Source organism: Schistocerca piceifrons, chromosome 5, assembly GCF_021461385.2.
Source record: "Schistocerca piceifrons isolate TAMUIC-IGC-003096 chromosome 5, iqSchPice1.1, whole genome shotgun sequence".
NCBI classification, from domain to species: domain Eukaryota; kingdom Metazoa; phylum Arthropoda; class Insecta; order Orthoptera; family Acrididae; genus Schistocerca; species Schistocerca piceifrons.
Genome location: NC_060142.1, coordinates 626,049,077 through 626,073,548, shown reverse-complemented (window position 1 = coordinate 626,073,548; position 24,472 = coordinate 626,049,077). Strand labels below are relative to the sequence as shown.

General features: G+C 41.1%; 1 protein-coding gene across 6 annotated transcripts in view; it reads right to left on the bottom strand.

Moving 5' to 3' along the window:
* Positions 1–24,472, bottom strand: part of LOC124797844 (E3 ubiquitin-protein ligase Nedd-4) — a 198,714-nt gene that overhangs the window by 102,198 nt on the left and 72,044 nt on the right. For all 6 annotated transcript variants that reach the window (XM_047260892.1, XM_047260888.1, XM_047260893.1 and 3 more), the window contains exon 8: positions 20,047–20,185. In XM_047260892.1, the coding sequence (XP_047116848.1) occupies positions 20,047–20,185 (139 nt within the window). The remainder of the gene's footprint in view (positions 1–20,046; positions 20,186–24,472) is intronic.

Genomic DNA, 24,472 nt, shown 5'->3' with positions numbered 1-24,472 from the left:
CAACCCACAAGTGATCCAATATTCTTAAAGTGTTGAAGATGGGAACAGAACCCACTCTCTCACAGGAAGAACAAAAACTTGTCCAATTGTTCTTTCATCATCAGCTTCTATCAAGGATAATCAATCTATAACATCTTGGCTTCATTGGCATGCTGTATGAAGGCGTAAGCCTAAAAAAGCAAAAACAGGAAGAGAGACAAAAAGAACTAATTGCATCTAAAAAAAAATTAAGAACAGTGTAAAAACAGAGATTATAAGCTGAAGGACGCCCCAGATCAGCGTACAGTGAGAGGCACCCTACCTCCAAACCTAACCATCCTGCCCCCCAAACTGAAAGCACTTTAAAACATTACATCTGAGAATAAAGTCCACTTTCTCAGAGAAAACTACAAACCAATTTAGTTTTCCAACATAGTCCACAAACATTAGAGGCAAAGAATCTGAAAGATTGTATGTGCTTACTGTGCAGAGCCAGATGGAGGGAGAATTCCACCACGATGTGAGGTACTTTTTGTTAGGATTGATAAACTGCAATTTGGGGATGGCTCCTTACTTAAGATACGATTAAGGTTATGACCGATGAGGAGGTGACATAGGATATTGAATTCCTTCGAGGAGGAATGGAATGAGGAATGCAAATCAACTATAACTTTCTTGACAGCGCAAAGTTTATTAGTGGGAGGAATATCCCACCACATTATGTTCCTTCTCTACTGCTCCTGGATTCATTGAAGTTAATTTTGAGTGAGTACTTGCTTCTCTAGCAAAATAGCTGCCAATTCATTTCCTGGGTTCTCAAGAAACATGGGATCCAAGAGACAACTGAGCAGGTACAACTAGCCTAAGAGAGAAAATGTGCGCACATCCGTGTGTGGTTAGGGCACTTCACACAGCAGTGCCCACCATTCTGGGCACAATAGGGCACTGAGCACTGCAGCACCTGTTCCACTGAGCTGTTATCATTGCATGCTCTTCTGCATTTTATTCTCACTTGTAAGTTCTTAATATAAAGCATTCTGGGCACAATAGGGCACTGAGCACTGCAGCACCTGTTCCACTGAGCTGTTATCATTGCATGCTCTTCTGCATTTTATTCTCACTTGTAAGTTCTTAATATAAAGCATACTTTGATTATTCTTTACGGCTGATGTTCCTAAAACTAATAACACTACAAATATTGCCTGTAACTCCAAAGTAGTCTTCACTAACTACTATGTCGCACCCGTGCATCAGCAGAAACTAAAGAGTCGAGTCTAAATCCCATCTGAAAATCACAAAGATCAAATATTTATACACCAAAATGACAGCTTTTAGATTGAATGTACTGTTTGAAATACAAGGTCCTATGAACACTCAGATGTGGACTCTGACCACAATCTATTGGTTATGACCTGTAGATTAAAACTGAAGAAACTGCAAAAAGGTGGGAATTTAAGGAGATGGAACCTGGATAAACTGAAAGAACCAGAGGTTGTACAGAGTTTCAGGGAGAGCATAAGGGAACAATTGACAGGAATGGGGGAAAGAAATACAGTAGAAGAAGAATGGGTAGCTTTGAGGGATGAAGTAGTGAAGGCAGCATAAGATCAAGTAGGTAAAAAGACGAGGGCTAGTAGAAATCCTTGGGTAACAGAAGAAATATTGAATTTAATTGATGAAAGGAGAAAATATAAAAATGCAGTAAATGAAGCAGGCAAAAAGGAATACAAACATCTCAAAAATGAGATCGACAGGAAGTGCAAAATGGCCAAGCAGGGATGGCTAAAGGACAAATGTAAGGATGTAGAGGCTTATCTCACTAGGGGGTAAGATAGATACTGTCTACAGGAAAATTAAAGAGACCTTTGGAGACAAGAGAACCACTTGTATGAACATCAAGAACTCAGATGGAAACCCAGTTCTAAGCAAAGAAGGGAAAGCAGAAAGGTGGAAGGAGTATATAGAGGGTCTATACAAGGGCGATGTACTTGAGGACAATATTATGCAAATGGAAGAGGATGTATATGAAGGTGAAATGGGAGATATAACACTGCGTGAAGAGTTTGACAGAGCACTGAAAGACCCAAGTCGGAAAAAGGCCCTCGGAGTAGACAACATTCCATTGGAACTACTGACGGCCTTGGGAGAGCCAGTCCTGTCAAAACTCTACCATCTGGTGAGCAAGATGTATGAAACAGGTGAAATACCCTCAGACTTCAAGAAGAATATAATAATTCCAATCCCAAAGAAAGCAGGTGTTGACAGATGTGAAAATTACCGAACAATCAGTTTAATAAGCCACAGCTGCAAAATACTAACACGAATTCTTTACAGACGAATGGAAATACTAGTAGAAGCCGACCTCGGGGAAGATCAGTTTGGATTCCGTAGAAACACTGGAACACATGAGGCAATACTGACCTTACGACTTATCTTAGAAGAAAGATTAAGGAAAGGCAAACCTACATTTCTAGCATTTGTAGACTTAGAGAAAGCTTTTGACAATGTTGACTGGAATACTCTCTTTCAAATTCTAAAGGTGGCAGGGGTAAAATACAGGGAGCGAAAGGCTATTTACAATTTGTACAGAAAGCAGATGGCAGTTATAAGAGTCGAGGGACATGAAAGGGAAGCAGTGGTTGGGAAGGGAGTAAGACACGATTGTAGCCTCTCCCCAATGTTATTCAATCTGTATATTGAGCAAACAGTAAAGGAAACAAAAGAAAAATTCGGAGTAGGTATTAAAATCCATGGAGAAGAAATAAATACTTTGGAAATGAGACACTTAAAGTAGTAAAGGAGTTTTGCTACTTGGGGAGCAAACTAACTGATGATGGTCGAAGTAGAGAGGATATAAAATGTAGACTGGCAATGGCAAGGAAAATGTTTCTGAAGAAGAGAAATTTGTTAACATCGAGTATAGATTTAAGTGTCAGGAAGTCATTTCTGAAAGTATTTGTATGGAGTGTAGCCATGTATGGAAGTGAAACATGGACGATAAATAGTTTGGACAAGAAGAGAATAGAAGCTTTCGAAATGTGGTGCTACAGAAGAATGCTGAAGATTAGATGGGTAGATCACATAACTAATGAGGAAGTATTGAATAGGATTGGGGAGAAGAGAAGTTTGTGGCACAACTTGACCAGAAGAAGGGATCGGTTGGTAGGACATGTTCTGAGGCATCAAGGGATCACCAATTTAGTATTGGAGGGCAGTGTGGAGGGTAAAAATTGTAGAGGGAGACCAAGAGATGAATACACTAAGCAGATTCAGAAGGATGTAGGGTGCAGTAGGCACTGGGAGATGAAGAAGCTTGCACAGGATAGAGTAGCATGGAGAGCTGCATCAAACCAGTCTCAGGACTGAAGACCACAACAACAACAACAACAACAACAACAACAACATGAACACTACGAAACTTTTGTCAATACAAATTGTTTGGAATGTAGTGAGTGCTATTCCAAACTTCCCTTTAAGGTACGAAACATCTGATCTTATTTTGTACAGCCAATCATCTTGAGAAGGAACACTGGTAATGCAAAAATGCAGCATTTGGAGTTGCAAATATCAATCACTAGACATTATGGTACCAACAACCAGAGTTTTCAGAAGAGGATCATTTGACATATGTTCAAAAAATGTAAGTTTTTTAGTTCTTGCCAGGTGAAGAGTTATTACCAGGAAACCATACCTTTCTGCTATTCAGTTATCTTTGCAAGCCTTCAAGTGTATCTCCTCAAACAGTAGTACCCTGAACAGAGTAGTAAGTATCAGTCTCTTCTACAATAACTGAGACTAATTTCTCCTTGAACTAAGGTTTTCTGGAACTTTAAGAGCCATACCTGAATATGCTGTGCCAAAATCATGAACCCAGTGGTTCAGATTCCCCAATTTGCTCAAAAATTTGCCTTTCTTCACTTTGGACATGCCATCTTCACATCCGTTATTGCTGTCAGTTATACAACTGGAAAGCGAAACTATGAAATGAGAAAAACTGCTCTCTGGCCCCTGAAGTGAAAGAATACAACGCAAGCCATGAGACCAAGAAACTGCAATTTCCAAGATCTGAGTCACATCAAGGGCCCTTTAGTAACCCTACAGACCACTTGAAGCTCTGCAAATGACAATGTGTTACCATGTCACTAGCATTTACAGAGAAAACCCTGAAACATACACATCTCCGCCGTTAGCGCTCTGGCACTCTCAGCTCCTCTAGCATATGTATGTTGTTAGCACTGTACGATGACTGTACGTGGATATATACATCGCTAAGAGTTAAAGGGTTAATTGTTATCAGCTCCACCGCGAAACCACAGCACATTCCAGGCAACAAATGCTGTTCAGACTGACAGGAGACGTAAAGTGTATATTGTCCTATCCATGGTTTGAAAGTCATCTGTGTATATGACAGCAGAACCCAGACACTCCTGAAGAACTAAGAGGAACAGATATCGAATGGTCACAGAGGCGACAAACTTCAGATTCCTGAAAAACAAATCAGTACCAGTTCATGGTTGTATGAATAATCAAGGAGGAGTACTTGGGAATACCACAGGGAGCTTGTTCTTTGTGGGTTGACGGAAGTCCTGGTTGAGGGTCTCAAGGCACACTCCAACTGGGAAATCCAGCTGAGCACGAGTGACATCCTGTTTGAAGAAAGTGAAACATCAAATGATTAGAAAATTGCCATATAGTTATTGTTTAAGTGTGCAAGAGCCGGTATTATTGGAACAGAAGTGGGAAGACCCCCAGCTCTGGTAACGAGACTGTATGGGGTTGCTCAAGAAGGCTCCAGTGGCCAGACTTATTCCATGATTATGCATTAGGTCCAATAATTTCAAAGCCAAATGTGTACTGATCCACAAACCTTGCAACCATTGTTCAGTCAGGACGAAACCAGGGACCAGTAACCACAGTAGAATAGCATGATTCGCACCCCAAGAGGTGTGGGTGAGGAAGCACAGAATCTTAAGGTTTCACATGCCGCTCATTTTACGCTGACAAACATAGTGTAGCCATGTCAGCTTTTTATGAGAACTGTACAACTACCCAAGATTGGCTCTAGGTTAGTTTGAACAATTGTACTATGACAGAAATGCATAAACTGCAGATTTGTGGGGGCACATTCGAAGTCATGGGAAGGATAGAACCAGATGAACTTTTGATGGCTCTTTTCTACATCTTCACCAACACCTCTACATCCCAGTGTGCCAGTAATTAGGGTTTTTAATGCTCCATTCATGTATGGAGTGTGGGAAGAATTACTAAATGCTTTTGTGCATGCAGTAATTATTTTAATCTTATCCTCATGATCCCTATGAGAGTGATGTGAAGGCCGATGAAGTATATTCCTAGAGTAATCATTTAAAGCCAGTTCTTTAAACTTTAACAGACTTTCTCAAGATAGTTTACATCTATCTTCAAGAGTCTTCCAGCTCAGTTCCTTCGTATCTTCCTGACACTATCCCACAGATCAAACAAACATTTATGCACCCATTCTCTGTATACGTTCAATACTAGAACCTGTCACGACAGTGATTTGTGAGTAATCTCCTTTGTCGTCCCTAAAAAAACTCCTCAATCCAGTCACAAATTTCATTTGATACCCCCCAACGATCGTACTCTTGACAATAAGCATAGGTATAGTACTGAGTCAAAAGCTTTTCAGAAATCAAGAAATGCTGCATTTAGCCGAATACCTTGATCCAAAGATTTCAATATCTCATGTGAGAAAAGTGCGAGTTGCGTTTCACATGACCAATGTTTTCGGAATCCATGCTAGCTGGCACTGACAAGGTCATTTGGTTCAAGATACCCAATTCTGTTTGAGCTCAAAATATGTTCTAAGATTCTACAACAAATTGAAAGATATTGATGGTAGTTTTGTGGATAAATTTCATTGCTCTTCTTGTAGATGGGTATTACTTGTGCTTTCTTCCAACTACTGGACACTTTTGTTCAAGGGATCTATGACTGATTGTAGGTAGAAAGGGGGCTAACTCTGCTGCAAATTCAATATAGAATCTGACAGTGATTCCATTGGGCCCTGGAACTTTGTTCAATTTTAATGATTTCAGCTGTTTCTCAACACCACTGATGGTAATACTCATTTCTCTCAACTTTTCAGTGATGTGTGTATTAAATTGCAGCAATTTTCCTGGGTTTTCCTTTGAAAAGGGTCATTTGAAAACAGAGTTAAGCATTTCAGGTTTCACTTTGCTACCCTCAAGTTCCTGTCTCATTTGCAAGACTGGACACTAAATTTTAGAGCTACTAACAGCCTTTACATATGACCAGAATTTCTTTGGATTTTGTGAAATATCATACAACAATATTCTGCTACAGTAGTCATTTAAGGCATCAATCTCTCGACAGCCAATTGTGTTTCATTCAGCTTCTGTCCGTCTTTAGCCCTGGGCTTTGTTTTGCATCTATTATTGTAAGCTGTTTCTTTAGAAATTTCTTTCCAGTGAGTGCCTACCACAGACGGTTCTTCCCATTATGAACTGTTCTACTGGGTACACACCTATCGAGTGCATGGTTTTTCTTTTAAACTTGAGCCATGGTTCCCCTGCACGCTTCTGCCCTGTGCTGAAAGTTTCAAGTTCCTCAGTTATGTATGACATTACTGATTTTTTATCTAGTTTACTGAACATATATGTCTTTCTCTACTTTTAGTTGTCCTTTGTACTTTGGTGATCAATTCAGCCACAACCGTGTAATGATCACTGATACCAGTTTCAGATGTGGACATCCTCAAAGAAGTGGTTCTATTTGTTGCCATTAGATTCAATATCCACTGAAGAGCCAAAGAAACTGGTACACCTGCCTAATATTGTGTAGGGTGCCTGCAAGCACACAGAAGTGCCCCAACGTAATGTGGCATGGACTCTACTGATGTCTGAAGTAGTGCTGGAGGTAATTGATCCATGAATCCTGCAGGGCTGTCCATAAAGCCACAAGGATACAATGGGGTGAAGATGTCTTCTGAACAGCATGTTGCAAGGCATCTCATATCTGCTCAATAATGTTTATGTCTAGCAAGTTTGGTGGCTGGACATGAGCATTGCTGCAGCCACTCTGTAGCAATTCTGGATGGGTGGGGTGTCACACTGTCCTGCTGGAATTGCCCAAGTCTGTTGGAATGCACAAGGGACATGAATGGATTCAGGTGATCAGACAGGATGCTTATATACGTGTCATCTGTCAATATTGCATCTAGACATATCAAGGGTCCCATATCACCCCAACTGCACATGCCCCGTACCATTACAGAGCCTCCACCAGCTTGATCAGACCCCTGCTGACATGCAGGGTCCATGAATTTATGAGGTTGCCTCCATACGCCTACACGTCCATCCGCTCTATACAATTTGAAATGAGACTTGTCTGACCAGGCAACATGTTTCCAGTCATCAACACTCCAATGTTGCTGTTAACAGGTCCAGGCGAGGCATAAAGCTTTGTGTCGTGCAGTCGTCAAAGGTACATGAGTGGACTTTCGGCTTCGAAAGCCCATATCAATGATGTTTCGTTGAATGGTTCACAAGCTGACACTTGTTGATGGCCCAGCATTGAAATCTGCATCAATATGCGGAAGGAATGCACTTCTGTCACATCAAATGATTCTCTTCAGTCATCGTTGGTCCCGTTCTTGCAGCATCTTTTTCAGGCTGCAGCGATCGGAGATTTGATGTCTTACCGGATTCTTCATTCATGGTATACTCATGAATTAGTCGTACAGGAACATCCCCAGTTCATTACTACCTCAGGGATACTGTGTACCATCACTAGTGCACCGACTATAACACCATGTTCAAACTCACTCAAATCTTGCTAGCTTGCCACTGTAGCAGCAGTAACTGATCTAGTAACAGCGCCAGACACTTGTTTGTCTTATATAGGTGATGCCAATCACAGCACCATATTTTTGCCTGTTTACATATCTCTGTATTTGAATATGCATGCCTACACCAGTTTCTTTGGCACTTCAGCGTATTTTCATCATGAGAGGGGTCCCTAACTATCTGTTCTAGCTGATTTTCAGAGAAGGGATTTAGTTATATTTCACAGGATATCTTATCACACCCACTACGAAAATTAATTTTCACAACTGAGTGCTGGATGATTGAAGTCTCCACAGATGACTACAGTGTGGCTTGGGAACTTACGTACAAGTGAACTGAGGTGTTCTCTGAAGTTTTCAATTACATCAGGATATGAGTCTGGTGGGCAAAGGAAGGATCCAATTACCATTATATGCCCATGCCTGATTCTAAGTCTTGCCCAAACAATCTCACATGCAGCTTCAATTTATGTCTCGGTGGATCTGAGTTTCTTGTCTGCTGTGATAAATACACCACCTCCATTTCCCATTTGCCTCTCTTTTTGATATATGCTTAACTATTCTCCAAAATTCTAACTGATATCAATTTCAGGTTTCAACCAACTTTCTGTATCTAGTATTATGTGAGCTTCATTCCTTTTCAGGAGAGCTTCAAACTCTGGCACTTTGTTGTGAATGCTTCAGCAGGTAACAATTAGAATTTTAATACTCTCACCTATGGGAGGCATTTCTTTCAATCTGACACTGATACTTCCAGGTTTTATTCAGCTATCGTTATATGGATTGGATGGAGAATCACCTACTCTAAAAGTACCATTGTGTGCACCCCATGAAAAGTCATCTAACTGAGTAGTAGGTTCTGATGTGTAGTTCACATCTGACCCATTCAGGGGAACCCCACATCCTATGGTTTTGAGGTGATGTTCAGCAAAACTTACAGATTGGAAGCTGTATCCAATGTTGAATTCTCTCTTTGAAATACAGTGCAGGAAAGCCATTGGTCCAATAGGAGGTCACTAGCCCACTGATGGCAGTAAGGTAGAGTATAGCCCTGACAGATGATGTCCCCTTGAATGAATGGGGAGCTGAGTGATATTGTAAGTGGGCGATCAGAGGGATATAAATTGACGATCAAAATGTTTGCATCACTGACAACAGATGCCCTATGTGAGTCAAAAATGACTGCAGTGAGATGCTGCGAAGCAGAGGCACATCTTACCAAGGGTGGGATGTAGTGTTCAACATTTCTTCTTACTACATTTAATTAGGTAGTAAGCCTTTGCACAGAGCCACTTAAAAGTGATAATGTCTAGCAGTGAAGGTTCTCACTTGAGATGTTCAAGGGTCCTTCTATGATCCTAAATAATTATTTCAATATCTTTGGCTCACTGTGGAACCAGCAGCTGGTGGAGGGGGCCCTTGGGAAGACACACAGCAGTTCCAGCAGGATGGAAAAAAGTTTCTGAGACATCTCTCACAACTTTGGCACTGCAATCTGCTAGAGGGGGGATGAAGGTGATGACAGATATATACAACTGCCTCTTACCCCTTCAGGGAGTGCAACATGGCAACTGGTCGCTTGGGTGGTAGCAAGGAAGCAACAGCATCACTTAAAGTGATCACTGTCACTAAGATCACCATATAATGACAACTGTAGCGAAGCCACAATATTGGGACCAAAATCTTAAGATAGATAGCGAAAAAGGTGCCACAAGTAGCACGAAAGTAGGTAGGGTACCATCACTGAGAAGATATGTACCAAAACTGGAAAGAAGCTTGTCAATGACAAGGACCCTGCCAGATGATGAGATACTCCCCCACATGGGGTGGCTCGCACTGAAATCACCACATAGGAGAAAGGCAGAAGAGTGGGGTGGGGGTAAAGTATTCATATAAAGCTGACCATCTCAAAAACGTAAGTGTCCTGTCCAAGGGTGAATGTTGTTGTTGTGGTCTTCAGTCCTGAGACTGGTTTGATGCAGTTCTCCATGCTAAAGCGTGAATAGACATTGTAAATTGTAAGTGTTGGGGTTGCTCGCACTAGTGCAGCTGTCACTACCAATGTGGTACCGAGATGGATCCACACTCAGACAACTGTGCAAACCAATTTACAGACCCCTTCTGATGCTGTTTTGGGACCAGCTTGGTTCCAATAGAAGGCATGGTAACCTTGAAGGGTTGGAGAATGGTCATCAGTGATATACCATTCTTGGAGAGCAACACTGATCACAGAACAGTCTGATGTTAGTTGATATATCTCTGGCAGATGACAGTAATATCCACTACAGTTCCATTCATTCATCAAGTTAAGCGTACTCTTGTTTAGCAGGTGATGACCAAGCCTGAGCATAGCTCAGGCCACAAAGCTGTGTTTAAAATACTGCACCCAAGTATAGCTCAGGATGCGATTTTTTGGATGTGCAAACCACCTGTCACTCAAAAGCTGGACTCATTTTGTATGAAATGAATGCATGGATGTCTTGATATCTGTCACTTGGCAGGCACTGCCTTCTTTTGTCAATTTCTGAAATTATTTCTTTAGAAAGTTTTAGCGAATGTAACAAATGTTGTTGTGAGTGGCTGAGCCAATACATGATCACGTTGAATAAATTTTGTGCATGTACTCATTAGGTTTTGCAGTTTGCTGTAATTCTGGTACAAATACATCACATTTGTTGATTGAGCAAGAAATTTTCAAATCTCAGGAGGAAGGAATTGCTCAGTAACTCACCTCACACTTTTCTTTTGAAGTATACTCATACTTTCTATCATCATTATTTTAAAATTCGTAATCTATCAAAGAAGTAAATCAAACGTGGAAAATAAATCTTGAAGGTTTGTTTTTTATTATGTATTATTCTTGCAGATATGTCAATTACACACCTGCCAGGAACACATTAAATTATTGCATAAATGGTTGGTTTTCTACGGCCCATGTTCTTCTAAGTGGTTGGTCTTCAAAGTTTTAAGTGTGAAGGGGCCAAGAGCACAAGTCACACCCCAGGATCACTGCCTTTCCCCAGTGATTATAAAACATCATTGCCAAACAAAGGTTCTGAATCCAATGGGGGGGATATGGCACCTCTGGGGTCACCCAATTAGCATTCTCCCAAGATCTTCTCTTTAACTACTGCAGAGGATCAGGACCTTGCAGGGGTTTATCTGCTGTGTGTGTAGAAACTGAAGATGAGCAGGCAGTCCTAAGATCCACAGTCTGTGGTTCCTTCAGCCAGTGACTATTGTAGGGTCCATGATCGGCAGATTTCTGGGGAGAGGGTTCCCTAAGGGCAGCCCTGTTGCAATTAGATGCCACAGGAGGACACTACTACTCTGACCAGGTGCAGGCAGTTGAGGGCAAAGATGTTTCTGCACGAACCACAAGGGGAGGGGGGAAGGGGTTCTTTATCACCCCCATGGGCTCGTTTACTTGTGACACTACCAGATGTCAACACTGAGGGAAAGGACAACTTCTGGGATTCAAAATATAAGAGAGAATCTGAGACCATGAGTTCCTTGCTTTTGCATTCCTCAATTATGTTATCTCTTAAGGGAACCTGGACAGCAGGGAAAGGGATGTGAGGGGAGGAGACTCCACAGTTGGCACACAATGGTGGTTGCTCACATGTAGACTTTTCATAAAGTGGTCGATCAGTCTCCACAAGACTTGTTCACACAAGAAGACAAACGCCCGAAGCAATGGCATTTAAACGAACACATTGAAGGTGGGAAATACAGTTTCACATCACATCAGTAAACCAAGATTTTAACTCTCTCAAGAAGCAAGTATCTCTCAAAAGCAAGAATAAATACGTCAGCATCAAATTTGTTGTCTGACGGGTCTCAAAGTACATGATGTCTGAAATGGACCCATCACTTCTCAAAGTATTTGTGAAGTTCTGTATATGCTTGCAGCATTAAGTTCTATTGAAAAATTGGAACGCTGTATCGGGTTTTGGTTATTATCGGGTGTTACAGCGGTACATCACCAAGTTTCTTGCAAGATAGTAATGTTCAGGTCTTGTTAGGTGTTGCTCTTTTAATTAAGACAGAACCTCTTCATAGTTCACTGAGGTAAGTGATTTCCCCAAATATGCTATTCTTATTAGCTGCATAGGCTTAGTAGGCAGCAAGGACCTTCCACCTGTCTGGGTGGAAATCAGGAATTGTGAGGAGTAAGTTTCTACAGTTCATTTAATTTTGCTTAACTCTCATGGTGTAGCTGAGGAGGGATTGCAAGATCCTCATGGCTTCACTGTGCAAGATGGCTGTCATGATACTACCTCCTCTAGTTGAGGGCTCTCCCAATGGGTGCCATCCAGCCAGAACAATGACCACCAGGCTGACGGTCATTGCCTGGAGTCCCAGGTGCAGGCACCGAGTGAGGTGGCAAGTGGTTAGCACACTGGACTCGCATTCGGGACAACGACTGTTATACCCGCATCCTGCTATCCTGATTTAGGTTTTCTGTGATTTCCCTAAATCGCTTCAGGCAAATGCCAGGCTGGTTCCTTTGAAAGGGCATGGCTGACTTACTTCCCCATCCTTCCTTAATCCGATGGGGATGAACACACTGTTTGGTTCCCTCTCCCGAATCAACCAACCAACCAGGGGCAGGCAACTACACTTTGGCATGTTAGGGGAGGTAATTGCTCCACCATCAATATTGTGATCACTTATGTAATCGGGGGGAGGTTCCACCTTGTGGGTACCTGACAGCCCCCCACACAGACTGGCTACCAGGCTGCGTATTGGACGACCATCCCTGCAAAGCCTGACTTCAGTTTCAGTAAATACAGTATTTTAGAAAAGGTAGAAATCAAAGCTGTATGCCAAGACCCAACATTAGTTAACCAAAATGGGTGTTTCAAACTAACTAATATTGGGGGGGGGGGGGGGGAGTAGGGCAGAGGGGTTTGCAAGAGCCATAATTGATGCTTGTCAACAATGAATTCGTCCTTCAGAGCAAAATGAGAAAAGATACAGTTATAGAGTAAGATCACAGCACATACAAGGAAGAATTATTGCAGTGGCGCAAGACCTTATGCCTTCCACTCACAAATGTGTTGTGAGAATCTTCAGGTGAAATCTGTTTCTTGCCGCAATTACTAAGCAGAACTATAAAGGTCAGACAAATGAAGAAAAGATAGATGGAAAAAAGAAAAATATGGAAATCATGTGGGGAGACATCGAGGCTGCGTGAGGATGTGCAACGTCTTCCCACTGAAACTTCTGCAGTGCCCATATGTTGCCATGATATTTTCGACCATGCTGCAGAAGTTTCGATGGGAAGCTCTTCCACATCCTCCATACAGTCCTGATCTCTCCCTGCATGATTTCCATATTTTTGAAGCCTTAAAAAAAAAACGCCACAGACATTCCTGCCCATTGATTTGCTTCAGATGAATAGTTGCATGCTTAGGTACAATCATGGTTTTCTAGGCAACTGCAAACATTTTTCCATGAAGGCACTGACTGTCTTAGAGGTATTAAAGGTTATGGTGATTACTGTTGAAATAATAAATAGTTTACTTACTTTATTTCCATCTGTCTTGTTTTTATTTTGGCTGCACTTTATATCCTCCTACCTCTCTTTACACTTCTGTTACTGCCTGTAGTCAGTGCTGCTACATCAGCCTTATGATAATGATTCTGTGCTCTACTTTAACTGAGTCAAAAAGCTTGGGCCTGTTTGTAGCCAGAAGATATAAGATGTTTCCCTCCAGAGTCAGAAGACTGACTGACTGCTCCAGGTAATTTTCAGATAAGCCAATTACAACAACAATACGCAATTCCCTGTCCATACTACGCACCTTACTCCTCGATTTTCCCAATCTATGATTGGTAAATTGAGATATCGCCATAGTACCATATTTATTTATTTTATTTACACGTCTAGTTCCGTAAGAACTAACTGAGTAGCGAATCTCCAAGGTCATGGAATGTGTCAGTACATGAAATTACAGCATAAAAGTAATAACAGGTAATATAAAATGTTTATGAAACCAAAATAGGCAAGCCATAAGTTTAAGTAAATGCAATCAACAACATAACATAAGAATTAGCTTAATTTTTCAAGGAACTACTCAACAGAACAGAATGATTCACCTACGAGGAAATTCTTCAGTTTCGATTTGAAAGCACATGGATTACTGCTAAGTTTTTAGAATTCTTGTGGTGTGTTATTGAAAATGTATCCCGCAGTATACTGCATACCTTTCTACACAAAGGTTAAGGAAGTGCAATCCAAATGCACATTGGATTTCTGCCCAGTATTAACTGTATGAAAGCTGTTAATTCTTGGGAATAAGCTGATATTGGTAACAAGAAACAGCAGTAAAGAAAATACACATTGCCCTCTCAATGTCAAAATACCCAGACTAGTGAACAGGGGTCAACAAGAGGTTCGCGAACTTACACCACTTATTGCCTGAACTGCCTGTTTCTGAGCCAAAAATATCCTTTTAGAATGGGAAGAGTTACCCAAAAATATAATACCATACGACATAAGCAAATGAAAATAAGCAGAGTAGACTAAATTTTGTGTCGAACAATCGGTAGCCTCAGATACCATTTGAATAGTAAAAATGGCAGCATTAAGTATTTACATGCAAACTTCTCTCAGTTTACATTAAATGTTCTGCCACTACTGCTCCAGAGATTGAGGGTCTATAACAGCATCCATTTACAAAGTTTGACAAAATAATTTAATTGGAGAGATAAAAAAGTTATTCACCAAGCGGTGGCAGAACACACGTAAAAGGTTATTATTAGACAAGCTTTCAGAGCCAGAGGCTTCTTCTTCAGGCATAAGGGTTGAAGGGGAAGGAAGAGGGGTGAAGGAAAAGGACTGGAGAGAGGTAGATTTCAGGAAAATCATCCAGAACCGCAGGCCATGAGAGACTTACCACTTGGGATGAGAAGGAAAGACTGACTGTTGGGGGACTGCAATGGTCAAGATTTGGAAAGCAGAGAGCTTAAAGATGGCAGACAGGATAATATGCAAGACAGATATCACTGCTTAAACTTCATGATGAGTTAATAAGAGTGAAAAGCTAAGTGCATTGTAGATAAAAGAGGTGGGGAGGCGGGAGTGAAAAACAGACGGGTAAGACAATGAAAGATATAGAAAACTAAAACAGTGTGAAGAAAGAGTAGTTACTGTGAAGAAATGCTGAGACAGAAGAAATTAACGTACATCAGGGCCAGTTGGGTACCAAGAACCAAGGACATGTTCCAGTGCTAGTTCCCACCTGCGGAGTTCTGAGAAACTGGTGTGGGGGGAAGAATCGAGATGGCGCATATGGTGAAATAGGCACCAAGGTCACAATTGTCATGTTGTAGAGTGTGCTCTGCAACATGATATTGCGTGTTGCCAGTATACCCTGTCTACCTATGCCCATTCATCCTAATTGGTAATTTGGTGGTAGGTATGTCAATGTAAAAGGCCAAACAGTGTTTACATAAAAGCTTGTATATGACTTCTTGTTTCACAGGTGGCTCTCCCTTTGATAGTATATGTTTTGCCAGTTACAGGGCTGGTGTAGGTGGTGGTAGGAAGGCGCATAGGGCAAGTCTTGCAGCAGGAACAGTCACAGGGGTAGGAGCCATGGGTAGGGAGGTGGGTGCAGAAGGAGCATAGGGTCTGACAAGAATATTGCGATGATTAGGAGGGTGACAAAAAGCTATTCTATGTGTGGTGGACAAAATTTCAGACAGAATGTATCATTTCAGAGTGCATGCTTTTAGAAAGTCATGACCTTGTCAAAGTAGTTAATCAATACAGTCCAGACCACGATATAACTGAGTGACCAGTGGCGTGCTTTGAAGTTGTTTTTTAGAGGGATCAGCAATACCAGAATTGGATGTGATGGCCCAGGGAATCTGATTCTGAACTAGGCTGGTGGGAGTAACTGCATCTAGTGAAGGGTGAGGTGAGAAAGGTGGTGTATCACAGTAAAGAGTCTGCATCTGAACAAATACATTTGCCCCGAAAGCCAAGGCTTTATGGGAGGGAATGTTTGACATGGAAAGGATGGTAACTGTCATGAAGTAAGAACTGCCATTTGTCGGTAAGTTTAATGTGGACAGAAGGTTGTAGCTGGCCTTCGATGAGGACAAGATCACGATCAAGGAAAGTAGCATGGAATTCTGAATAGGACCACGGCAAATTTAATTGGCGGAAGGTATTCAGAGATTCCAGAAATTTTAACAGATCAGCCTCACCATGAGTCCATGTGGTAAAGATGTCATCAATGTATTTAAACCAAACGACTTATGGATCCCAGGAAAGCCCCCTCAAAGCAACCCATGAAAAGATTGGCATAGGAAAGAGCCATTCTAGTTCCCATGACCGTACACCTGATCTGTTTGCATGTCTGCCCATCAAAGGTGAAGTAGTTAATTAAGGTGAGTAGGAAGGATGTCATAGTTTTGGAATCAGTTAGGTGCTGACTGAGGAAATGTTCAGCAGCAGACAGACGATGTACGTGGGGCCGTTGGTTTACAGGGAGGTGACATCAATGGTGACAAGCAAGGTATATGGTGGGAGTGGGACGGGCATGGATTTCAGACCATCTAGGAAACAGTTATTTTCAATATAGGAGGGAAGTCTTTGTACTATAGTTTGCAGGTGCTGATCAACTAAGGCAGAGATATATTCGGGGGGGGGGGGGGGGGGGGGGGGGGTGCTTTGAAACCAGCAACTATAGGACGGCCAGTATGATTGTGTTTGTGGATCTTAGGAAGAAGGTAAAAGGTGGGGGTGCATGATTTGGGTGGGATGAGAAGTTCTATGGATTGAGATGTTAATCCTTGTGAGTGAGGGGCCTGAGGTTTTAAGGACGGACTGCAGGTCACTTTGACAGACACTGTATGTAGAGGTGTCAGACAGCTGGCATAGACCTTCACGAACATATTGCTTTTGGTCAAGTACCACAGTGGTAGATCCTTTGTCTGCTGGGAGAATAATGATGGAGTCATCAGCTTTTACGGAACACAGAGCCTGGATTTTTGCAGAGGACAGGTTAGGATCATGTTGTAGGGACCTGAGGAAGGGTTGTGAAGCAATGCTGGATGTGAGGAATTCTTGCAAGGCTCATAAGGGATGATTTTGAGACAGCGATGGTGGATCAAACTGGGATCATGGTCTGAACTGTTCAAGGCAGGGCCCAATGTCAGGTTACCTGTTGGAAAGGTTATGGGATTGGGTTGCAAAGTGACTTTTCCAATTGAAATTACGTGTGAAAGAAAGTAGGTCCATCACCAAAGCAGCATGATCAAATGCAGGATTAGGGCTGAAAGTGAGACCCTTAGGGACACACTACTGTTTTGACTAGTTCTTGTGATTATGGATTCCTTCATCCTCCTTCATTTGCCCCACTTCCCTCCCTTTCAATCCTTCCACCTGAAGAAGCAGCCACTGGCTCCAAAAGCTTGTCTAATAATAACCTCCTTTTATGAGTGTGTTCTGTCGCTGCTTTATGAGTAGATTTTCTATCCATCCAAATAAATTATTTTGTCAAAAATTGATCGTTTTCATTGTTACAATTACAAAGCTTGATATACTTTTAACACCACTCTTCAGCCAAATTATTTCACAATTGGAATCTGTACTAACTCCACCAGATATACATTCCAATTGGAATTCAAAATTTCATTGCCATTAATATCAGATTTCAACCAGCTTCCTGTATGTAGTACAGTTTGGCATTATTACCATTTATAAGATAGGCTAGTTTTTATTGATACTCCTGCTGCTGACAATATTATATTGACAATTTCCTTTTCCAATCTGCCATAATGAATAATTAACAGTGCCAATATGACTCCCTCTCTGAAATCAGAATGTAATTTATTGGACCTTTGGAGGGATTTCTCTACCCTATAAAACCAACATGTGTATACCGTGGCACACGAGGTTCAAACAACTCTACCCAATGCTCAACAGGGCAAGCACACTGAGTAGGAGGGTGTCTAGGTCCATGTACATGACTCTGATTAGACCTCTGATGATGTATGCAGCTCCCGTCTGGGGATATGCAGCTCTTACACGCCTGCACCGCCTGCAGATCATACAGAACAAAGTGCTACGCATCATTAGCAACACTCCACACTACACATGCACCGTGGATCTTCACAATGAATACAGCCTTGAAACCCTCAAGGAAGTATTCAAAAAAACAAGCCACACAACAGAACACAAACTAGAAAGACATGAACAATCCTTTCACCTTTACTCTGGGAAACTATGATCACAACCACAGGTGGAAGCATAAGTGGCCAAAGACTCTACTAGCTAGGGTACAGCCACCTACAGCAAGCTAACATACACTAACAAGCTACAAACATCAGCAAACCCCTGCATATCCACAACATTGACCGGATATACCAGCTGCTATTAAAGCCGTCCAACAGGCTACAGCAGGGAAACCGACGAGCTCGCACACTGATGCATGAACAAATTGCCAACATCACCCTACATTGTGCATCCGGTATATGACCTAACGGACACAAAAAATTGATGAACCTAACTGTTACAGGTATGCTGACACTGACTAAGAGATAAACACTGTTACCCACGGCAGCTGCAGCTGCCGAGTAATAGCACCACACGACGTCAAAGGTATCGACATGCATGATACCCACTACTAATAAAGCCTACCCTTGCATGATCTGTCGCAGGCAGCAGACATCCGCTACTGCTCTTACTACCCAACCTAACTATCACAGAGGTTTCTTCCCTTGGCTCTTGCTTGGCACTTTCTTCCTCTGCCCTTCAAACCGCTACCCTTCATTTGACTTTCGACCCAATCTATCTCCAGATGAGTGCGTATTAATGATTAATCTTAACCAGATGTACACAAGCATCGAAGTACCCACATCCTGTGACACCACACTTTAGTGAAAACTAACCCTTTGGCAGAGATGGCAGTAGACCTTTTGAGTTGGCCTTCATGCCAGTGTGGGCATGGAGAGTCTCCACCTCTTATTACAGCCGAAAGTGTTCTGCTACTCTTTCAGTCGCTTCCTGTGTGGATGCCTGGTCTGGCCTGTTAACAGCAATTCTTCTACAGTCCTCTATATAGCAGAATGTTGTAATGTTGAAATAATTAATTCTTTTTCAAACCATGCTAAATTCTTTTCAGCACCTATCTCAAAACATACAATATGCTATTTTATGAATGGAAGGGAACCTAATGTAATAAATGTAATACTACAGTCAAGTCAGTATAAGATGATCCCTGAAAGTTGCAATAGGCTGAGTGCAGCAGCTTTACACACCTACCTCAACCATAAATGTGTCTATGGCAATGCCTCAGAGTTGTCACAGCTATACAGATGATACTATTTTCAGCTGCAGCCATTAACATTATGCAGCTGACAGCTGGCAACAGCACTGCTGTCAGGGATCATTTTATGCCAACTGGACTATAGGTTACTTATATGATTCTAGAGACTATAAGGTAGTCAGGAAAAATGGAGATATGAAAAAATTTAAAATCACTTTGATAGTCTGATAATTAAGAAACTGATAAATATAGCTATCACAGATTACTGTAAGACAACTTGCCAGTAATTTTTATTTTCTTTGTGGGGGGGGGGGGGGGGGGGGGTTCCAATCAGACATGGAAAGTAGCAAAATCAAGTGGTGCTAAATCCAGGATTGAATAGTGAATTATTATTAAGAGGATAGCTACTACTCACCATATAGTGGAGATGAGGAGTTGAAGACAGGAAACACAAAAAGACTGTCAAACAAGTAAGCTTCTGGCCAAAAATGCTTTAACCAGAAACACACACACACACACACACACACACACACACACACACACACACACACACACACGATAAAAGCAAAATTCACAAAATTTTGTGAGTGGGAAAAATCCTCTATTCTAAGAAAAATGTGTTCTGCGTCTATATTTGTAATGTCACTAACAAGAAGGTGGTTCAGTTTAGCTTCTGTATTCCAAATCCAAATACATTCATTCATTATTACTCTGAATCTAGTATTTCTGCCATTCTGCAATCACTGCTTTGCATCTCATGTTATTTCAAAAGCACCTTCCATACAAGCACCTACTGCTGATACATGCAGATCCAAATGATAAATTGAAACAGGAGAACAGACACATGCACATTTTGTAGCCCCTATTTAAGGAACTAAGTAAAAACAAAGAAAAATAATAATAAAATAAAGAAATGCTTAGAAAAATAAAAACCTGATGCAATGATGTGTTGATCTCTCTACGGTTGGAATCTACATCATCTACGCTAATGTGAAACCGACGCTGAAATTCCGTAGCAGCAGACTCCAAACTTCGTTCTCGTACATTCTGGTCAGTGCAAACACCCAAATTTCTGCAAAACAAATTAAGTAGATAAATCAGAAACTAATAAGCAAAAGAATAAAGACAGAATTCAAAAGTCCTCATGTAGAACCAAAAGCCTTTCATTTAAAAAAACAATGGCAGGAAAACAAAACATAATGGAAAATGCGTACAGAATGTTTACTGGCTTAAAATTCTTCTTTTAACAGTCTAACAAACTTTGTAAACCAGATCAAATATTGTGCAATTGCTGGAAAAAAGTTTTAACTGATATTTTATGAACTTTTTTGTGTTGCTGTACACTGTTACATATTAAACATGACATGTTTTTGTGAAAGTGAATACAAAGACATTTTTTATGTTTGTTGAACTGACAAAAATCACAACTATTACACTGTATTGAACTGGAGTGTGGGAGATGGAGAGGGGGATGGAAGAAATTTGCATTGACCACTGGTGATCATGCATTTTTTTTTATCACTGTCTAGTTCAAAGTTTGTCAAACCTAAATGCATATACAGGGGACAGACAAAAATGTTAAACCACCAAAAACAACACATTGCCATGCCTAATATGGTGCACAAAAACTGTTTGCTTCCAAACAAGCTTCCAGGTATCTCAGAATGCATAACTACAGGTCCTCTATGGTTTTCTTTTATCATTCTTCATGCAAAATTAATGCCAAGTTCAGATAACAATGGTGAAGACATAAAGCAATCACGCGTCCTTTTCTCCAAAGTAGACCACAGGGGCTCAATAATTTTGAGATCTGGTGACTGTGGTGGCCAGGGCACACAGGACAATTGATCATCATTCTCTCAAAATCAGCCCTGCATGAGGCGAGCGGTGTGCACATGGGCCCTGTTGTTTTGAAACACATCACCACCAGTGGGGAATAAATACTGTACCATGGGACGGACCTAATCAGCCAAAATGATCACATAATCCTCAACAGTAATACAACCTCAGAGTAACTTTTTTAATGATACTTGCTGCCTAAATAACCACCAAACCCCCACCATGTTCTGTTCTCGGGACATAATCTCCGCAGCTAGAAGTTGGAAATAGTGTGCAACAAGTCTCATTCAACCAAATTACTTTCTTCCATTATTCCATAATCCAGGTTTTATGACACCAGCATGACATTTTTCTGTTATGAGCATTTGCAACACTGCCACGTGGTTTTGGAATTCCAGATCACTCTGTGCCATGTTTTGGTGCCAACAGTGTTTGTGAGTGCGACATTCCATTCTACAAGGACTTTTGCAGCTTTCATCCTTATTTTTCGTCACAATCCTCTTCAATGAGCATCTGTCACAATCACTAAACACATACTTTCAGCTGCATTGTGACTTAGTGAATGATGATCTGCTGCTTTCCCTATAAGTTGTATAATATTCTCTATGTTGCCTCCTGAAACACCAAACACTTCAACTCCCTTGGTTTATTTGACACTACAATAGTGAAGCCATAGTGTCAGCACATAAAATTTTTCCTTAAAAAAAATTACATACTGTGATTATGGCTTACTATTGTAGTGCCCAACATTTAAGTCATATTTGGTCACACTCCTTATGTTAGAATACAGAATCCCTTGGTTAAGGGAGTACTGATCATATGGGCACTAACAATTTGCTTACATTCGAATTCACTTACCTCTGACATAATGCACTCACAAAACAAAGAACTCTGATCCGACCACGACTGACACTTTGGATATATTGAGGACATTTCACAGGTGCTGCTTGTGGTCAAACAGAACAGTGTAATCTGCAGTCTTGGCTGGTGTCTGTATTTATGTTCAAGTGTGTATTTCCATATTTCTGACCAACCTCTGTCTATGTGCAAGAGGTTGAAAGTCTAGGAGTAAACGAGATAGCAGTTGTACTATTGTTCTCCGGGTGAAGAAAATATGATGAAAGCCAAGTATTTCCATCTTTAGAAAGAAAGTGACTGCAACTTAGTCCAAAAAATTATTATTCCTTTCAAAATAGTGTAACAAAGTTGAAATATCATCATCATCAAAGTTGCACCAACAAATGCAAGAATGTCTTACAGGTAGATAACAGACACCAAGAAAATACTCAACCATTGTGGCTCAGAAAATTCAGCCATTGTGTAAAGAGAATTCTTTCCTTTCTTTTTGGTGCCCTTTAATGCAGCCAAGGATGGGTCAGGACTGGTATGGTTCTTCTCTTAGATCCTGGAGAACCAACAATCTTCATATTTAAAAATAATATGAATATGTTGTTGTTGTGGTCTTCAGTCCTGAGACTGGTTTGATGCAGCTCTCAACACTACTCTATCCTGTGCAAGCTTCTTTATCTCCCAGTACTTATTGCAACCTACATCCTTCTGAATCTGCTTAGTGTATTCATCTCCTGGTCTCCCTCTACGATTTTTACCCTCCACGCTGCCCTCCAATGCTAAATGTGTGATCCCTTGATGCCTCAGAACATGCCCTACCAACCGGGCCCTTCTTCTTGTCAAGTTGTGTCACAAACTCCTCTTCTCCCCTTTCTATTCAATACCTCCTCATTAGTTACATGATCTACCGATCTAATCTTCAGCATTCTTCTGTAGCACCACATTTCGAAAGCTTCTATTCTCTTCTTGTCCAAACTATTTATCGTCCATGTATCACTTCCATATATGGCTACACCCCACACAAATACTTTCAGAAACGACTTCCTGACACTTGAATCTATACTTTATGTTAACAAATTCCTCTTCTTCAGAAACGCTTTCCTTGCCATTGCCAGTCTACATTTTATATCCTCTCTACTTCGACCATCATCAGTTATTTTGTTCCCCAAATAGCAAAACTCCTTTACTACTTTAAGTCTCTCATTTCCTAATCTAATTCCCGCAGCATCACCCAACTTAATTCGACTACATTCCATTATCCTCATTTTGCTTTTGTTGATGTTCATCTTATACCCTCCTTTCAAGACACTGTCTATTCCATTCAACTGCTCTTCCAAGTCCTTTGCTGTCTCTGACAGAATTACAATGTCATCGGTGAACCTCAAAGTTTTTATTTCTTCTCCATGGATTTTAATACCTACTCTGAATTTTTCTGTTGTTTCCTTTACTGCTTGCTCAATATACAGATTGAATAACATTGGGGAGAGGCTACAACCCTGTCTCACTCCCTTCCCAACCACTGCTTCCCTTTCATGCCCCTCGACTCTTATAACTGCCATCTGCTTTCTGTACAAATTGTAAAGAGCCTTTCGCTCCCTGTATTTTACCCCTGCCACCTTTAGAATTTGGAAGAGAGCTTTCTCTAAGTCTACAAATGCTAGAAACGTAGGTTTGCCTTTCCTTAATCTTTCTTCTAAGATAAGGCGTAAGGTCAGTATTGCCTCACGTGTTCCAACATTTCCACGGAATCCAAACTGATCTTCCCCGAGGTCGGCTTCTACTAGTTTTTTCATTCGTCTGTAAAGAATTCGTGTTAGTATTTCGCAGCTGTGACTTATTAAACTGACAGTTTGGTAATTTTCACATCTGTCAACACCTGCTTTCTTTGGGATTGGAATTATTATATTCTTCTTGAAGTCTGAGGGTATTTCGCCTGTCTCGTACATCTTACTCACCAGACGGTAGAGTTTTGTCATGACTGGCTCTCCCAAGGCTGTCAGTAGTTCTAATGGAATGTTGTCTACTCCCGGGGCCTTGTTTCAACTTAGGTCTTTCAGTGCTCTGTCAAACTCTTCACACAGTATCTTATCTCCCATTTCACCTTCATCTACATCCTCTTCCATTTCCATAATATTGTCCTCAAGTACATCGCCCTTGTATAAACCCTCTATATACTCCTTCCACTTTTCTGCTTTCCCTTCTTTGCTTTCCCATATATACTAATACCCTGATGGGGCCTTTGTGAGGTCCCAAGTGACACCATTTTTTCAAACTGTTTGTGTACTGTTCACCTGAGGTGGGATGTGGGATAAAGCCTAGTATTTGCTTAAGTAGATATGTAATACTGCCTAAAAATCGTATCAAGGCTGGCTAGCATACTGACCCTGTCAGTAAACTGTAAGGTGGATTCAATCCGATTCTGACGCACCTTGCTAAGTTTCGGATGCGGGCACTTTACTGCACTCTGCTACCCAGGTGGGTGTGTAAAGGGAACTGGAGCATGCAAAATAGCTAATCTTTGTATTCATATCACTTCCTCCAGTAGTACTTGACAGCACGAGAGAGCTTAGCTTAATTTTCAGAATGCCAAAAACATACAAAGTCTACTATGCAATTCAGTGTGTAGATTGCGATTTTTGTTTTCTGTTAACATTTATCAATAACTGACTAC